Raw genomic sequence first — 12,943 nt, 5'->3', positions numbered from 1 at the left:
TTAAATAATATTTGTTGAGGGTCCCGCGGTTGATCGGCCCTTCTACCAGCAGTTGCACTGGTGGTGATTGAGCTCTTTTGCCCCAGTAGCCTACAATATTAGAATTAAAATATGAAATTCATAATCTCATTTGAAAATGTGACTAGGTAGTTAGTAGTTAACGTACAGCAGTCTATAGTGACAAATATGTCAAATAGCTTTTTTCAATGTTTTTTTCAGTGTAAAGACTTAATTTCACACAAGCATCAAATGCTCGCTTACGCTCGCTTTGCTGCTTGCGCAGCCCTCTCTCTACCACTTCCACTCTCTATCTCTACCCCTCTCTTATCACCTCTTCCACCTCTTTCACTCTCTACCCTCTCTACCACTATCATCCTCTACTTCTTCTACTACTCTCTTTCACTCTGTATTATCTCCATCACCATTATCAGATTAATCAGAGCTGTACAGACTGCAGAGTCAGCTATTCAAAAGAATCTCATTCATAATTCACATGACATCACATGCGATTTTATTACAGAGTATTTAGCAGTATATACTATAAACACAGTGATCAAAATGTGGTAGAGATAGTAAGAGACAAGTAGAGGTAGTGATGATGATAGAGAGACTAGAGAGTGGAAAAGGTGATAGAGAGGGGTGATAGAGGCAGTGATGGTGATAGAGATGATGAGAAAGGGGTAGAATGGTAAGATGAGGATAGAGATAGATAGATCTTGATTGCTAATACAATCAGTATCATTAATGTGTGCTCATTGTAACACTAGTATAAAATACCCATTTGTCACATTTGTCACTAGACTGCCGTACAAGGACTAGATAGTAGTCTCGGTATTATATCCTTGGGATCAATCAAGTTGATAATAAGCCTACCACATACTTTGGTCCTTTGGTCCCATGCACGGAGCTCTGCCAGCAGATGAATTGACGCTGCTCACACCCAGTGCATTTAGGCGAATTTCCTCTCAACCACTTAAAAGCCAGAAGTGGTAATTGGGGTGAGAGATAATACTTTTGTAGGGTAAATAAACAGGAGGATGAGAGGCAGGCTGGCCTCAGCGTGATCGCCATGGCCATCACCTTGGGCCTGGGTTGGACTTGGACGTGGGAGGAGAGTGTAATATATCCACAGTACAACTCGACAGCCAAACTCCCGATAGTCGATAGACAACTGTAACATAGTCTCCTAGCAAAAGGAGATTAATAAATATATCACAATCACCCTTTAACCCCAACAACAACCAAGTTTCTCGGGCTTTGCTGATACTCAAATACCGCCTCTACCCACGCCTCCTTGACTCCAGCTTGCTCACGCAGAAACAACCACCGATCCACCACAATCATGGACTCCACAACCCCAGCACTAAACGCCATAAGACTCCATACGATGCTCAGATTCTTCCGATGGACCGCATACCGCTCCTCGTACTCCCCAAACACCTCCTCAGGCAGCCCCGACACCTTCTCCCGAATAGCCTGGCCATAATGCGTATCCCGCGATAACTTGGCAAAAGCTGCTCGCGCATACGCCGCAAACGAGACGAACGCGGCCTTTCGCATTGACCCGACAATCAACGGCGTCCCGCGGACCTCCCCCTTCACCCCGTCTTTCGTGGGTGCATCGCCAATTGGAACACCCACTCCAGGAACAGGAACAACGCCATAATCAACCAGAACCCGTTGCAGCAGCGCGCGGAAAAAATGCCTCGTGAAGAAACTCTCGCTGTCCTCCGGGCCCCAGTTATGCGGTGCCTGGACAGCCATCATGCGCGCGGTGATGTTCAGCTTGATGCCACTACCGCCCTCGTGCGGATACGTTTCCAGCTTCTTGCTCATGGGGAAGCCGTGAGGGTCGTAGGCTTTGGAGGTGGTTTCGAGCCGCGGGTGAAAAGAGCGGAGGAGGGGAAGTTTGTAGGTTACGGGGCCCAGGCGTTCGGTCATGAGGTTGTAGCAGCAGCCGATCATGGCGATGGCCGTGACGGAGGGATTGAGCAGGAGAGACCGGATGCCGTGGTGAACGAGGTTGCCGCAGGAGTGAAGGGAGATGACCATCACACGGGCTGGGTTGGTATAATTTTTGGAGCCGGGTAGCGAATTTGAATATGTGCATGTACATTCCACCTGTGGCTTTTGATCGTTTGGAGCTGAGGCAGGGGGTGATGGTTCCACAACGTGTCTGATTAGGGGTTCGAGATAGCCGTCTTGGATATCATGTTCGATATAATCCATAGACCCCTTGGAACTGTCTTCCTCCTCCGCCCCCTTGTCAAGGGTAGTCCGCTTAGTATAGCAGGTAGCACATCCATCCGTATCAGGATCAAACCCATCCTCATTCCAACCCTGAACATGAGCCAGCTCCCCACTCCGCGGCGTCGACACCGCGGAATCAGACTCCGTCCCAACTTCAACATCGCCATTGACTTTCTTTTTGTCCTTCTTCGACTTCTGAAACTTCGCAAGCACATCCTTCCCCATCGCGCCACTAATATTCATCTGCTTGCGCTCAATAGCAATAATGTGCCGGTTATATAAAGGGCTCGCCAGCGTCCTACCAAGGTAATTCTGCCCAGAGCCAAAATCGACAATGTGCGAGATGCGCTCAGCCCCGCCTGTTTGCTGCTCGATGTGGTCGGATAGTGCGTCGACGTAGCGCGCGAAATGGGCGACTTCGTGCGCCTTTTTAGGTTTCATGCCGACGGCGATGTGGCGGGGGATGGTGTTGAAATTACTATCATTATCATTATTATTAGTGATATTGTCATTATTGCTATTGTAACTTTTATTTTTGTCGGGTGCTGGCATAGGTAACGGCGTGAATTCGCGCTGGAGGCAATGGCGGCGTATATCATGGATATATCGCAGCAGACTCTCCGGGGGACGAACGGGTCCTTTTCTCCAGCCGCCGCCAACCTCGTCTTCACTCCGCTCATTCCGAGATGTAAAATCCTGCAAAAGAGGTGTTATGTCATCTCTCAAGAGCAAGTCTAAGATAACCCCGATATCATGGTGCGCGAAGAAATCCCTCCAGTCCTGGGGCAGGACGGTTGTGTAGAGATCTGGAACGCGCGTGAGGAAATCGAGGATATGTACGCCTCCACATAAATTGCGGAATATGGTAGAGGTTGTTGCGAAGGTGAGAAGGGAGGATATGTAGGTGTCGGTGTCCGGCCAGCAGGGGGAGAGGGGGAGGGGGTTTTCGGGGCGCATAGTTAAGAGGGGAACAAGGGGTAGTAGGGCGCGGGATTGTGGGCCTTCCTCAATTGGAGGGAGGCTTTAGTCATCTAGCAATTAGATACATGAAGGATTGTACAAAAGAAGGAAGCCATAGACAGCTACACAATTGTGTATCAAGAGAAAGAAAAATTAAATGAATAATGTCAGGGCAGCAGCAGAAAGAATACAAAGTCAATTGGCGGAAGTAGAATTTTGAAACTCCGCACTTGGCCGCCGGGCTTGGCGCCAAGCCTGATCTCTACCGCCGCCTGCAACAATGAAATGGACGATGAGACAAACCAACATCCATCCACGTCGCATCCATCATTAGACATTTACAACATTTACACACCTATACACACACACCCCTATGGCGTCCTCAACAGAAACAGACCCCTTCCTCCAAGTCCAAGCGTACGTTCTATTGCCCCTTCTCCCGCTTTCCCCATCATCCCAGCAGTCACCTACTGATACTATCCCCCCAAAACCAACAGGGACGTCCTCTCCGCCCTCAACGACATTCGCCCCCTCTTCTCCTCCTATCTCCGCATCCGCTCCCTAGCTACGTCGCCGTCGTCCCCCGAACTCCAACAAGCACGCGCAGAGCTCGAAACAACCCTCCGCCAACTCTCTGCAGATCTAGAAGACCTAGTCGAAAGCGTGCGCGTCGTCGAGAAGGATCCATACCGCTATGGCCTAGAGCTAGAGGAAGTCGGCCGCCGGCGCCAGTTGGTCGAGGATGTCGGGAGGGAGATTGAGGGTATGCGCACGGAGCTTGAGCGGACGGTTACCGCCAGCACTACAGCTCTCAGAGGCACACATGCCGGCACTGGCACTGGAACCGGGATCGGCGGAGGATCGCTGCCCAGCCCCTCCCACTTCGAGCTCCATGATGATCACCTGCTCGGCGACGACGGCGAGCGGGAAGACTACTATGCTGAATTCGAGGAGCAGCGGCAGCAGGAGCTGATGGCGGAGCAGGACCAACAACTTGATGGGGTGTTTCAGACGGTGGGCACGCTGCGGCAGCAGGCGGATGATATGGGGCGGGAGCTGGAGGAGCAGGTGGAGATGCTGAAGGAGGTGGACACGTTGGCGGAGCGGGTTGGGGGCAAATTGCAGAGTGGGGTTAGACGGGTGGGGAAGATTATACGGCGGAATGAAGGTATGGAATTCGTTATCCGCTTGGTACCTTTTTGCATGAGAATATGGGAGAGATCCTTCGCTAACTCTTACTCTTCGTGTTTGGGTAGATACGGCGTCGAGCTGTTGTATAGCGGTGTTAATTATGGTGTTGATACTGCTATTAATTCTGGTTATTGTGCTATAACTACAAATTCGAAACGGAGGGTTAGATGGGGATTCTTTTCTCTCCCTTCCTTTGGTATACATTGTTCAACAAAAACGAAAGACAAAAAAAGACGAAACGAAAATATGAATTTCCACGCAAAACTCAAAACCATCCCATCAAAACCATTTTCGTTCAACAGAGAAAAGATACAAGGGCGAAACGAAAGGGGGAAAAAGGAGCTCAAGTCTTGGCCTTCTTGCGAGGTCTGTCAGTTTCCTCTTCATCATCATCGTCGTCGTCTTCCATCCCGTCCATGTCGAAATCAATATCGGAACCGAACTCTGGCGCCTGGAGCGATTGTACTGCACACAAGAAGCAACGGTTAGCAGGAAAGATACGCAAGAAAACGGAGAAGCAAAATAGAAGAAAAGAAATAACGATCCAAATTGAGACATACCGTAATACTTAAGCGCATTGTCCCAGACTTCGTCACAAAGCGACATGGCAAGCTCATGACCCTCGGGGTAGATCTCAGCATCCATAAGCCCATCCTCGTCGTCGTCGTCAGCATCTTCATCCTCCTCGAATTCATCGCCTGACGCAGCATCACCCTCACCCTCCTTCTCCTCGTCACCCTCAACCTTCTCTCCCCGAGCGATCTTCCCCCAATATTCCTCATCAGCCTTCATGGCCTCCTCCGACTCCTCAGCCGAGATATCCCGTCCACGATACCCAAACCACGCAAAGAAGCTCACATCAGCAGGACCCCCATCCTCATGATCATCCTCATCCTCATCCTCATCCTCATCCTCATCGTCATCTCCATCCGCCGCACGCTCAGCACGCAAACCCGCCTGAGCCTCCACCTTGGCCACCTCCGTCACCAACTTCTCATACTCGGGTAAATCCAACCGTTGCTCCGGCGTAATCTTTTTCCCCGCAGCGACCTTGGCCTCTGCCTCCGCAAGGTTACACGCCGCATCCAACAATCCCTTCGTAGGATCCACCTCCGCCTTCCTCCACGGGATCCGCACAGGCTGCGACACAAGGCCCTCCCACACCTTCCTGCGCCCACTCTTCTCCGAAACTCCAATACTCTTCCGCCAATAAAACTCCTTGACGAGCTTCCCATCGCCGCCGAACCACACGTTGCGCTCCGGGCTCGTGTCGAACTCGAAGGTGAAGCGGACGTCGCGGGGATCGCCGGCGTCGCCGGCCTCGTTGACGCTGACGCGCTCGACGGTGAAGTTCTTCAGACACTCTCTGATGATCATTTCGTCGGAGGGGAGGAGGTAGGCTTCGATTTCGGAGGCAAAGACACGGGGCCAGAAGTCGGCGTCGGCGAGCTTGCTGGCTATGAGGGCATTGCGCCGGGTGTAGAGGGGGCGGAGGAGTGGGATGGAGGCGCGGACTGTGTTTTTTTTGGGGGTTTATTTATTTGTTATTAGATTATGATTATTATGATTATGATTATTATTATTATTATTATACAACTCTTAGATGTTGATGCGTGCACGCCGATAACTAATATATGATGTTTTCCCTAGCGATACGGCGATACGCGAAATGAGGTAGATAGATGTTATACGTACACGCCTGAACCTCCGCCTCCACAAACTCGCGCTCCAGCAGGGCGATTTCGCGCGCCGTTTCCTTGGGGATTGTAGGGGTGGTGTCGGGCATTTCCGCGCGCTCGAGGAGCGGAACCTGGCCGTCGTCGGAGGCCATTGCGAAGGGTAATGCTAAACTCTTTTTATTTGCCTAGATGAGGCTTTTTGGGGGGTTAGCGGGTCAATTTGATCTGGTGGACTGCGGCGGAGGTTATGTATGGTAGGGTGGCGGTATTGTGTTTGGGAATGAGTAAGGGAGAGAGACCCGGGGGGGGGGTTGCATATTCTGGAGGAGGACAAGCAATTGATGAGGGTCGTGAGGATAGATGCTGGTGTTGGTGCTGGTGCTGGTGTTTTTATGGGGATTGAGATTGGGATTGGGATGCTTTCCTGTCGCAAGTTGACGATGGTGGTTGATAGGTAACATTAATAAATTAATACAAACCTTTTCTTTCTGTCTCTCTTTCTCAATCAAAACCAAGGGATAAAGTCCAAACAGAATACAATCCAGAGAGATACCTTATCTTGTCAAAGGAGGCAAAAGAGGCACAGAAGAAATACACACACAGGGGAAGAAAATAATACAGAGAAAGAATGTAATAATATTTAATAATTGTGAATTAGAAAAAAAGAAAGTTTCTTCACCTGGGTGAAAAACTCAAATAACTTAAACAATGAACAGATTTTTTTTTTTTTTTTTTTTTTTTTAGGCTCCGCTCCGCTACCTTGTTTAGGCCCCCCAGTTTCTAATTAAGCTGTTAACAGCTAAGCTTCCTCTCCCCTAATTTCCAATAAGCTCCCCACTGTAATTCCGCATTCCACACCAGCCCTAAGCCTTATCACTTCGCTTTGGGCTGGGTTGAGTTTTGTGTAGCGCCGTTGCATAACTATGTGGAGTGCAGCCTTGGCAGGAGATTAATCTTATCCACGTAAATCTCTGTATAAATCCCTTTTTATTTCACGACGGAAATCTCAGAGAACACTGGTTTATTAAACCTGCCTTTCATATATATCATCACCTGTTTATTCCGTTTATTGATCCCTCAAAGCTTTAAATGATGGTACTACAAGGTTTGCCCACCCAGAACCCTTATCACACAATGAAACCAATGCTGACACCAAACTAGACTTGAAAAGCATCATTCTTTACACTCTATTTAGAATCTCCCGGTCAACCTTTGGATCCCTAGGTCCATCTGTTGTTAAAGTTGATCAGAAATATATTATCAAAGGGCCATGCAATCTGTCAGAGGTTGAAGTGCTTTGTTATATCTCAGGACACACTACAATTCCAGTTCCTCAAATTCACTATATATACAATGGACCCGGGGGCATATATATAATAATGGAGCGCATTTCAGATACAAACCTTCAAACTCTATGGATGCACGGCCGCCTAGAACCAAACAAAGGAAAAGAAAAATATTGTCAATGATATGATAGCTATCTTGACTCAGCTTTGAACACTTACTCCCTCAAAAGAAGGAGTAGTTACATCAGCCCAAGGTGATGCTATTCTTGATTACCGGATTGGGGGTCAATCAGTTGGCCCATTTCAGTCACATTCTAGCTTCCACACTTTTCTATGAGATGGCATTCTGTTAGAAAACACAGCTACAATTTTTGAGGAAAATATTGTATCTTGTTATAGCAATAATTATCAGACTTTCTTCATGCATACAGACTTAGCTCTGAGAAATATCATCATTCATGATGATAGAATTGTGAGAGTTGTTGACTGAGCACTTTCAGGCTGGTATCCAGAGTATTGAAAGCTAACAAAGATGTATTATACTTCATTTAAGATGCTGGAATGACCTGAGTGCATCAAAGATAAGCTTTCTATATCATATGCAGATAAGCTTGAGGCAGAACACCATCTTTGAGAACTTTATGATGAACTAGGAAATCTTGTACATCACTAGATTGTCTCTTTATAATCACGGATATTTCCCAATATCCAGATTTTGAATTTTTTGATGTCAAAGCTTGGTATCAATGATACATTTTGTAGAGTGGATATGGCTCTTCAAACCCAATGGCGACACCTTTCTCCTGTTTCCTTATCCGGCAGAGCAATACCCTTAAAGATGTTTCGTTTTCCGGGTTTAGATCTCGCCTAGTTTCACTATCTAACCGAATGCTGTATTATCGTGGCCGTTGGACTTCTTAAGGTGCTAACAAAACTCCTCAATGATATGCTCTGTGCGTTCCGCGTATTCCCTCCTGAAGGCTCATTTCATCACAGTGATGAATGGAGATATATAGGCGCTTTTTATTGCTCATACCTGTATCATAGCATTCAAATTCATTAGACTTATGCTTGCACTCTGATTAAGGGGCCATTTCTTACTGTAGAGATCTGGGAATAGAAGGTTGTTATAGGCAAGCTTAGTTGGAAGTTTGCTAGTGCATTATGACCTTGACAATGATCAAATGTTTGAGTGATATGGTAGTAACTACTTATAATAGTGACACACACAGTGATAGCGTTTGCAATGAAGCGGCTTGCTCTTTGCCATTAGAGATAGGCCAAGTGGCCCATGTCTTTTAGCATGTTGTATGCAGGCAACACACAATCCTTCTCTTCAAATCAGGTTGAGAATTGTTGATTGAAGTTAGCATCTCTGATATCAATCATTCAACAAGAAATAGAAGGCTTGGCTAAGAAACTATCCTTGGTAATTTTAGGCATGCATGCATCCTTCCTTGCTTTCTATGTCCAGAGAACCTTTCTTCTGAACACTTCATTGCTCTTTGCAAAGTTTCACATTGAGATCGAATATTGAATGATATTTTACATATATTTTTTATTCCTTTATACTTACGTGTAGATGAGTAGATCATGACGAAACGTATGTTCCATGACTGCACTTAGGCAATTGACGCCTAACAACGCCAGGATCTTTTTGACTGCTAACCGTGTCATACTTACTCACTCTCTCAGTCTCTCTAGTGAGTGTGCCACAGTGTATGGAAAACCACACTGTACAGAAAATATTTTCAATATCTTTATTCTTCATCTTTAAATAATCATCATTAATTATAACTATGTCTAAATCTTTTAATTATACTGAGAAGCAGTTATAAAGAGCTGTTGATATATATAAAAGTAATTCAAAATTAAAAATCATATCTCTGTTATAAGAATTCAAAGTCTTATATATTATCTTATATGAGAGAATCAATAGAAAGAAATTAAGAACTATGAGAGTTTCACTGAATTAAGCATTGAATAACAGTCAGAAAGAGATAATTAAGATATGAATTCATTAGTTAAATATTATTAATAAGACTGTCTGTTACAGATATAAGCAGTATAATAACAGATAATTTCTTACTAATCTGAAAAGTGTCTGACTGTAAATATTTAAATCTGATACTGTGAGAGCTGGCTTTATTAATTGTAAAATATATTCAGTTAATCATGATATAATTCTTAATTAATTAAGATCTCTTATCATTGATGATGCTCTGAATCTTAATATATACAATAATAATGATAATATATACAATCACTTTACTTCATTATCTGCAGATTAACTATTAACTGTCTTCTTATAATTAATCTTCTCAGAGATGATTGTAAAACTATATCATTAAATTAATACAGCAGTTAAGATCTTAGAAGATATGAAGAATATTCTTATATCTGATTTAATAAGATAGTTGAACAAGATCTTCAAGAATAGTATGATTTAGATGAAATTAAATACACACTGTGAGAGTGAACTTATAGATTATTATTAAGTAAATAAATATCAGATTGTTAAATTCTCTCACAGATAGATATAAGTAGATGAAGTTCTTACTATTAAGAATATCAATTGTAAGATCACAATCTGTAGAGTAGATGAGATAAAAAAGATATTTAATAAGACTCTTTGATTGATTGAAATCAAATCTATAAAATCTACAGTCACTCAATTATAATAAGATAATTCTATAGAATCTCAATCTACAGTGGATTCTACACCTTCTAATGAGTATATAGATAATCTTTATATTATAGATAGATGTGATGATGATTATTAATTAATTTTTGAAGATTAATATATTCAAAATATTTTCTGTACAGTGTGGTTTTCTGTACACTGTGGCACTCACTAGAGAGAGTGAGTAAGCATGGCACAGTTAGCAACCAAAAAGATCCTGGCGTTGTTAGGGTTACTATTTTCATTGCCTCTCGATGACAATCAGGGTTCCGTAGCGATGAACTGACAAGAATATAGAAAATATACAAGAGTGCAGGTTTAAGACATCAGAGGCTGCAATGATCACAAGGGTTATACTATTACATCAACATACGACGAATATTTTATGACTCAACTCAATACTTGGGGCATGACTGGCAATGCAGATACCTTTCGGCATGGAGCTACTTCATATCGAAATGCTCGCGACTGTGCGAAGGAAGCGAGAGACGCGCTTATTGAGGTTGCGAACGAAAAGGGTCCGGGAGTGTGTACAGAATCTCAGTCTTTTGCATCATCTGGCAATGGGGCAGTTTCTATTTCAGCGGCTGGCCCAGTTTGCGTGGAGTCTGATACTTTAGCTGACGAAACGGACGCTGAGTGTGTGGGCGCCCCGCAATGGAGCTTTACAGATCATATTGAAGACGAGGTGGAAGAGGGAGAGGATAATACCCTAGAAATAGGTAGGGGAACGGTCCAAAAGGCAAAAAGTTGGAGGCAAGAAAGTGCCAAACCTGAGCATACCTTGTACATAAGAGTTGTCAGAAGTTAGAGGGAGCCTCAAGTTTACCTACTGCACCGCAATGGAAAGAATGGATATCATTTCACTTTGAGATTATATTCATGAAACCTGGCCTTGCTCTCTTCTGTAACTCATTTTTATAGATAAGGCCTCGGCAGTTTTCATTGCTAATTAGAGCCCACTTTCCACCACGATGTTAACTACACAAACCCCAGGTAATTAAGGAACTGTTCATCACTATATAATTTGGATTCTTATTCTTTTGTTCTCTAAGCTCGCGGCAAAGGAAAAACATTATGTTATCTAATGTCTCTTCACTCCCCCGTTTACTCAACACCACGTCGAGTTCTCTCTCGTTCCTCCTAATTAGAAAGTTCTGTAATTCCAAGGAAACTCAGGTCACTTCTGCTGTTGCTGCATAGCTATGCACACCTGTGTCACCCATTTTAAGAAGAGTAGATTAGGGTAACTGATTTCACATGTCTTTGCTTCTCTGCCCATCTCAAACACCCTCAAACCACTTGTGTGCCAATGCCTCATGAGCAGTGATCCTCTTTTCCGGATCAAAATTTGTCGTTGCACGGATAAAACTTTTAAAATCATTGTCAACACCCTTCCAAAGGAAAAATGGTCTGCGCGGGTTGTCTTTGTTGAAACCATCCCGAATTACTTCAAACACGCGAACCCAGGGATTATTGCCAAGGTATTTCAAAAACCCATTCAGTGTGTCTTCATCTGCAAAGTACGAGATTTGGCGCTCAATTACAATAGCCAAGGGATCCACACCTTCGTCCAACTCCTCTTCCCCAACAGCAAATATGACGCGTTTATGCATCGCATAAATACACTATATAATAAGTGAGAATCCAAGAGTTTATAGGCGTGGAGATTTATGACAAACTTACAACAAGAGCAAAAGAGAAAATATCAGATGGCTTATTCACTGGTCCTTTGGCGTGGGCTTCAGGACTCCTCCACATCCAGTTCCCCACCTGTTTTTCAATCATATGTGACCCAGGAGGGATATGCGCGGCATCTTCAAGATCCCCAAGTTTGACTTGATCAATAATGATTCCATCCCGGTCATCTTTCCAGTCAATAAAAACATTGTCTGGCTTGATATCTATTCAGAATAAGTCATCACTCACTGCTCTGTGAAAGGTGTAACCTACCTGTATGAACAATATCATGATCATGGAGTTCTGCAACTCCATGAAGAGCACACTTGAGAATCTTCTTTTTCACTTTGAGAGGCAAGTCCTTCTGAGTAAGATTTAAGAGATGATCTGTGTAGTACTTGAAAACGAACATTGACTTCTCCGGAATGATGTCTTGGACAAGACGGACATGATTAGCACCCCCGCGTAGCCTATTATTTATCTCTTGAAGATCCTCGAAATTAACTGTGTGAATATACTTCAATATGAACTTTCGGTCGCCAGCGCTGAGGAAGTCGTGAGTGCATAACCTTGAGAAGGGGTAATCAGTGCCAACTCACGTAGCAAGGCAAACCTGCTGTGGGGGAGATGTCTCTTCCTGAAGCACCTGTTCAATCCTATAACTGTGGCCAGACTGGCCGATGTACTCCGCAGAGTCTGTCAAGGCAGTTGACATTGTGTTTATTCTGCGATGAAGGGTGGTATTTGGTACTAAAGCCGGTTTGCAGTTGGAGAGGTTCCGTGTCGCGAGATTTAAATATGCCCTGTTTCTGCAAGCACGAACAGCCAGGAAAGAGAGTGAGCCTAATGACAGCATGAGAGGCAATCAATTCGGAGAAGGTGCTGTTGATATTCTAGCAGATCTGGACCGACCAAAAGTTACACCCTCAGCACCTACCCTAATCACGTGCCACCCAACTTATATCCATATAGTTTCTGTTGGGGGTCCCGGGGGTTGATCGGCCCTTCTACCAGCAGTGCGCTGGTGGTGACTGAGCTCTTTTGCCCCAGCAGCCTACAGTTAGTAATAAGAGGAGGGAGAGACGGAAAGCAGGAATAGGACGACAATATTATATTGTTAGAAAAGAAAGACAGAAACTGAGGATCATGGTCGTAATCGTACGGATACAGAATAGCCAAAACCAAAAAAAAAAAAAAAAAAAAAAAAAAAAAAA

At 44.5% G+C, this 12,943-nt stretch overlaps 5 protein-coding genes across 8 annotated transcripts; 2 read left to right on the top strand and 3 right to left on the bottom strand.

Annotated features, from left to right (window-relative positions):
• Window positions 1-338: 338 nt before the first annotated feature.
• Window positions 339-3,415, bottom strand: BDCG_04478 (uncharacterized protein). The gene has a single exon (XM_045420141.1). It carries the CDS (start codon window positions 3,205-3,207, stop codon window positions 1,219-1,221), a length of 1,989 nt encoding a protein of 662 aa, XP_045276300.1. The 5' UTR covers window positions 3,208-3,415; the 3' UTR covers window positions 339-1,218.
• A 60-nt stretch (window positions 3,416-3,475) lies between these two features.
• Window positions 3,476-6,710, top strand: BDCG_04477 (syntaxin-t-SNAREs). Its single transcript, XM_045420140.1, has 3 exons — window positions 3,476-3,627; window positions 3,708-4,378; window positions 4,467-6,710. The coding sequence occupies exons 1-3, from the start codon at window positions 3,584-3,586 to the stop codon at window positions 4,541-4,543; spliced, it is 792 nt and encodes a 263-aa protein (XP_045276299.1). The 5' UTR covers window positions 3,476-3,583; the 3' UTR covers window positions 4,544-6,710.
• Window positions 4,467-6,780, bottom strand: BDCG_04476 (NAP family protein). The gene is made up of 4 exons (XM_045420139.1): window positions 6,560-6,780; window positions 6,097-6,275; window positions 4,962-5,915; window positions 4,467-4,866 (listed from the first exon to the last, which is right to left on the bottom strand). Exons 2-4 carry the CDS (start codon window positions 6,230-6,232, stop codon window positions 4,745-4,747), a joined length of 1,212 nt encoding a protein of 403 aa, XP_045276298.1. The 5' UTR covers window positions 6,233-6,275; window positions 6,560-6,780; the 3' UTR covers window positions 4,467-4,744.
• A 3,536-nt stretch (window positions 6,781-10,316) lies between these two features.
• On the top strand, window positions 10,317-11,544 carry BDCG_04475 (uncharacterized protein). The gene has a single exon (XM_045420138.1). The coding sequence runs from the start codon at window positions 10,435-10,437 to the stop codon at window positions 10,858-10,860; it is 426 nt and encodes a 141-aa protein (XP_045276297.1). The 5' UTR covers window positions 10,317-10,434; the 3' UTR covers window positions 10,861-11,544.
• BDCG_04474 (serine/threonine protein kinase) lies at window positions 10,902-12,658 on the bottom strand. 4 transcript variants are annotated; one of them, XM_045420134.1, is made up of 5 exons: window positions 12,376-12,649; window positions 12,248-12,298; window positions 12,003-12,144; window positions 11,736-11,953; window positions 10,902-11,677 (listed from the first exon to the last, which is right to left on the bottom strand). In XM_045420134.1, exons 1-5 carry the CDS (start codon window positions 12,583-12,585, stop codon window positions 11,333-11,335), a joined length of 966 nt encoding a protein of 321 aa, XP_045280894.1. In that variant the 5' UTR covers window positions 12,586-12,649; the 3' UTR covers window positions 10,902-11,332. The 4 variants fall into 4 exon arrangements, with proteins under 4 accessions (XP_045280894.1, XP_045280896.1, XP_045280897.1 ...); XM_045420136.1 differs by having other exon boundaries at window positions 12,003-12,298; XM_045420137.1 differs by lacking the exon at window positions 12,376-12,649 and adding an exon at window positions 12,343-12,365 and having other exon boundaries at window positions 12,003-12,274.
• Window positions 12,659-12,943: the final 285 nt, after the last annotated feature.

Source organism: Blastomyces dermatitidis (assembly GCF_000003525.1).
Source record: "Blastomyces dermatitidis ER-3 genomic scaffold supercont1.4, whole genome shotgun sequence".
NCBI classification, from domain to species: Eukaryota; Fungi; Ascomycota; class Eurotiomycetes; order Onygenales; family Ajellomycetaceae; genus Blastomyces; species Blastomyces dermatitidis.
This window is presented reverse-complemented; position numbering and strand designations above follow the sequence as displayed.

Bases quoted from the DNA above. Each gene is read 5' to 3' on its own strand.
- BDCG_04478 (XM_045420141.1), bottom strand. From the start codon at position 3,207: ATGCGCCCCGAAAACCCCCTCCCCCTCTCCCCCTGCTGGCCGGACACC.
- BDCG_04477 (XM_045420140.1), top strand. From the start codon at position 3,584: ATGGCGTCCTCAACAGAAACAGACCCCTTCCTCCAAGTCCAAGC. The intron at 3,628-3,707 runs GTACGTTCTATT...CAAAACCAACAG, and splicing joins CCCTTCCTCCAAGTCCAAGC to GGACGTCCTCTCCGCCCTCA. The intron at 4,379-4,466 runs GTATGGAATTCG...GTGTTTGGGTAG, and splicing joins GATTATACGGCGGAATGAAG to ATACGGCGTCGAGCTGTTGT.
- BDCG_04476 (XM_045420139.1), bottom strand. From the start codon at position 6,232: ATGGCCTCCGACGACGGCCAGGTTCCGCTCCTCGAGCGCGCGGAAATG. The intron at 5,916-6,096 runs GTACGTATAACA...AAAAAAACACAG, and splicing joins GGAGGCGGAGGTTCAGGCGT to TCCGCGCCTCCATCCCACTC. The intron at 4,867-4,961 runs GTATGTCTCAAT...TCTTGTGTGCAG, and splicing joins CAATGCGCTTAAGTATTACG to TACAATCGCTCCAGGCGCCA.
- BDCG_04475 (XM_045420138.1), top strand. From the start codon at position 10,435: ATGACTCAACTCAATACTTGGGGCATGACTGGCAATGCAGATACCTTT.
- BDCG_04474 (XM_045420134.1), bottom strand. From the start codon at position 12,585: ATGCTGTCATTAGGCTCACTCTCTTTCCTGGCTGTTCGTGCTTGCAGA. The intron at 11,954-12,002 runs GTAGGTTACACC...TATTCTGAATAG, and splicing joins TCATGATATTGTTCATACAG to ATATCAAGCCAGACAATGTT. The intron at 11,678-11,735 runs GTAAGTTTGTCA...CTTATTATATAG, and splicing joins TTTTCTCTTTTGCTCTTGTT to TGTATTTATGCGATGCATAA.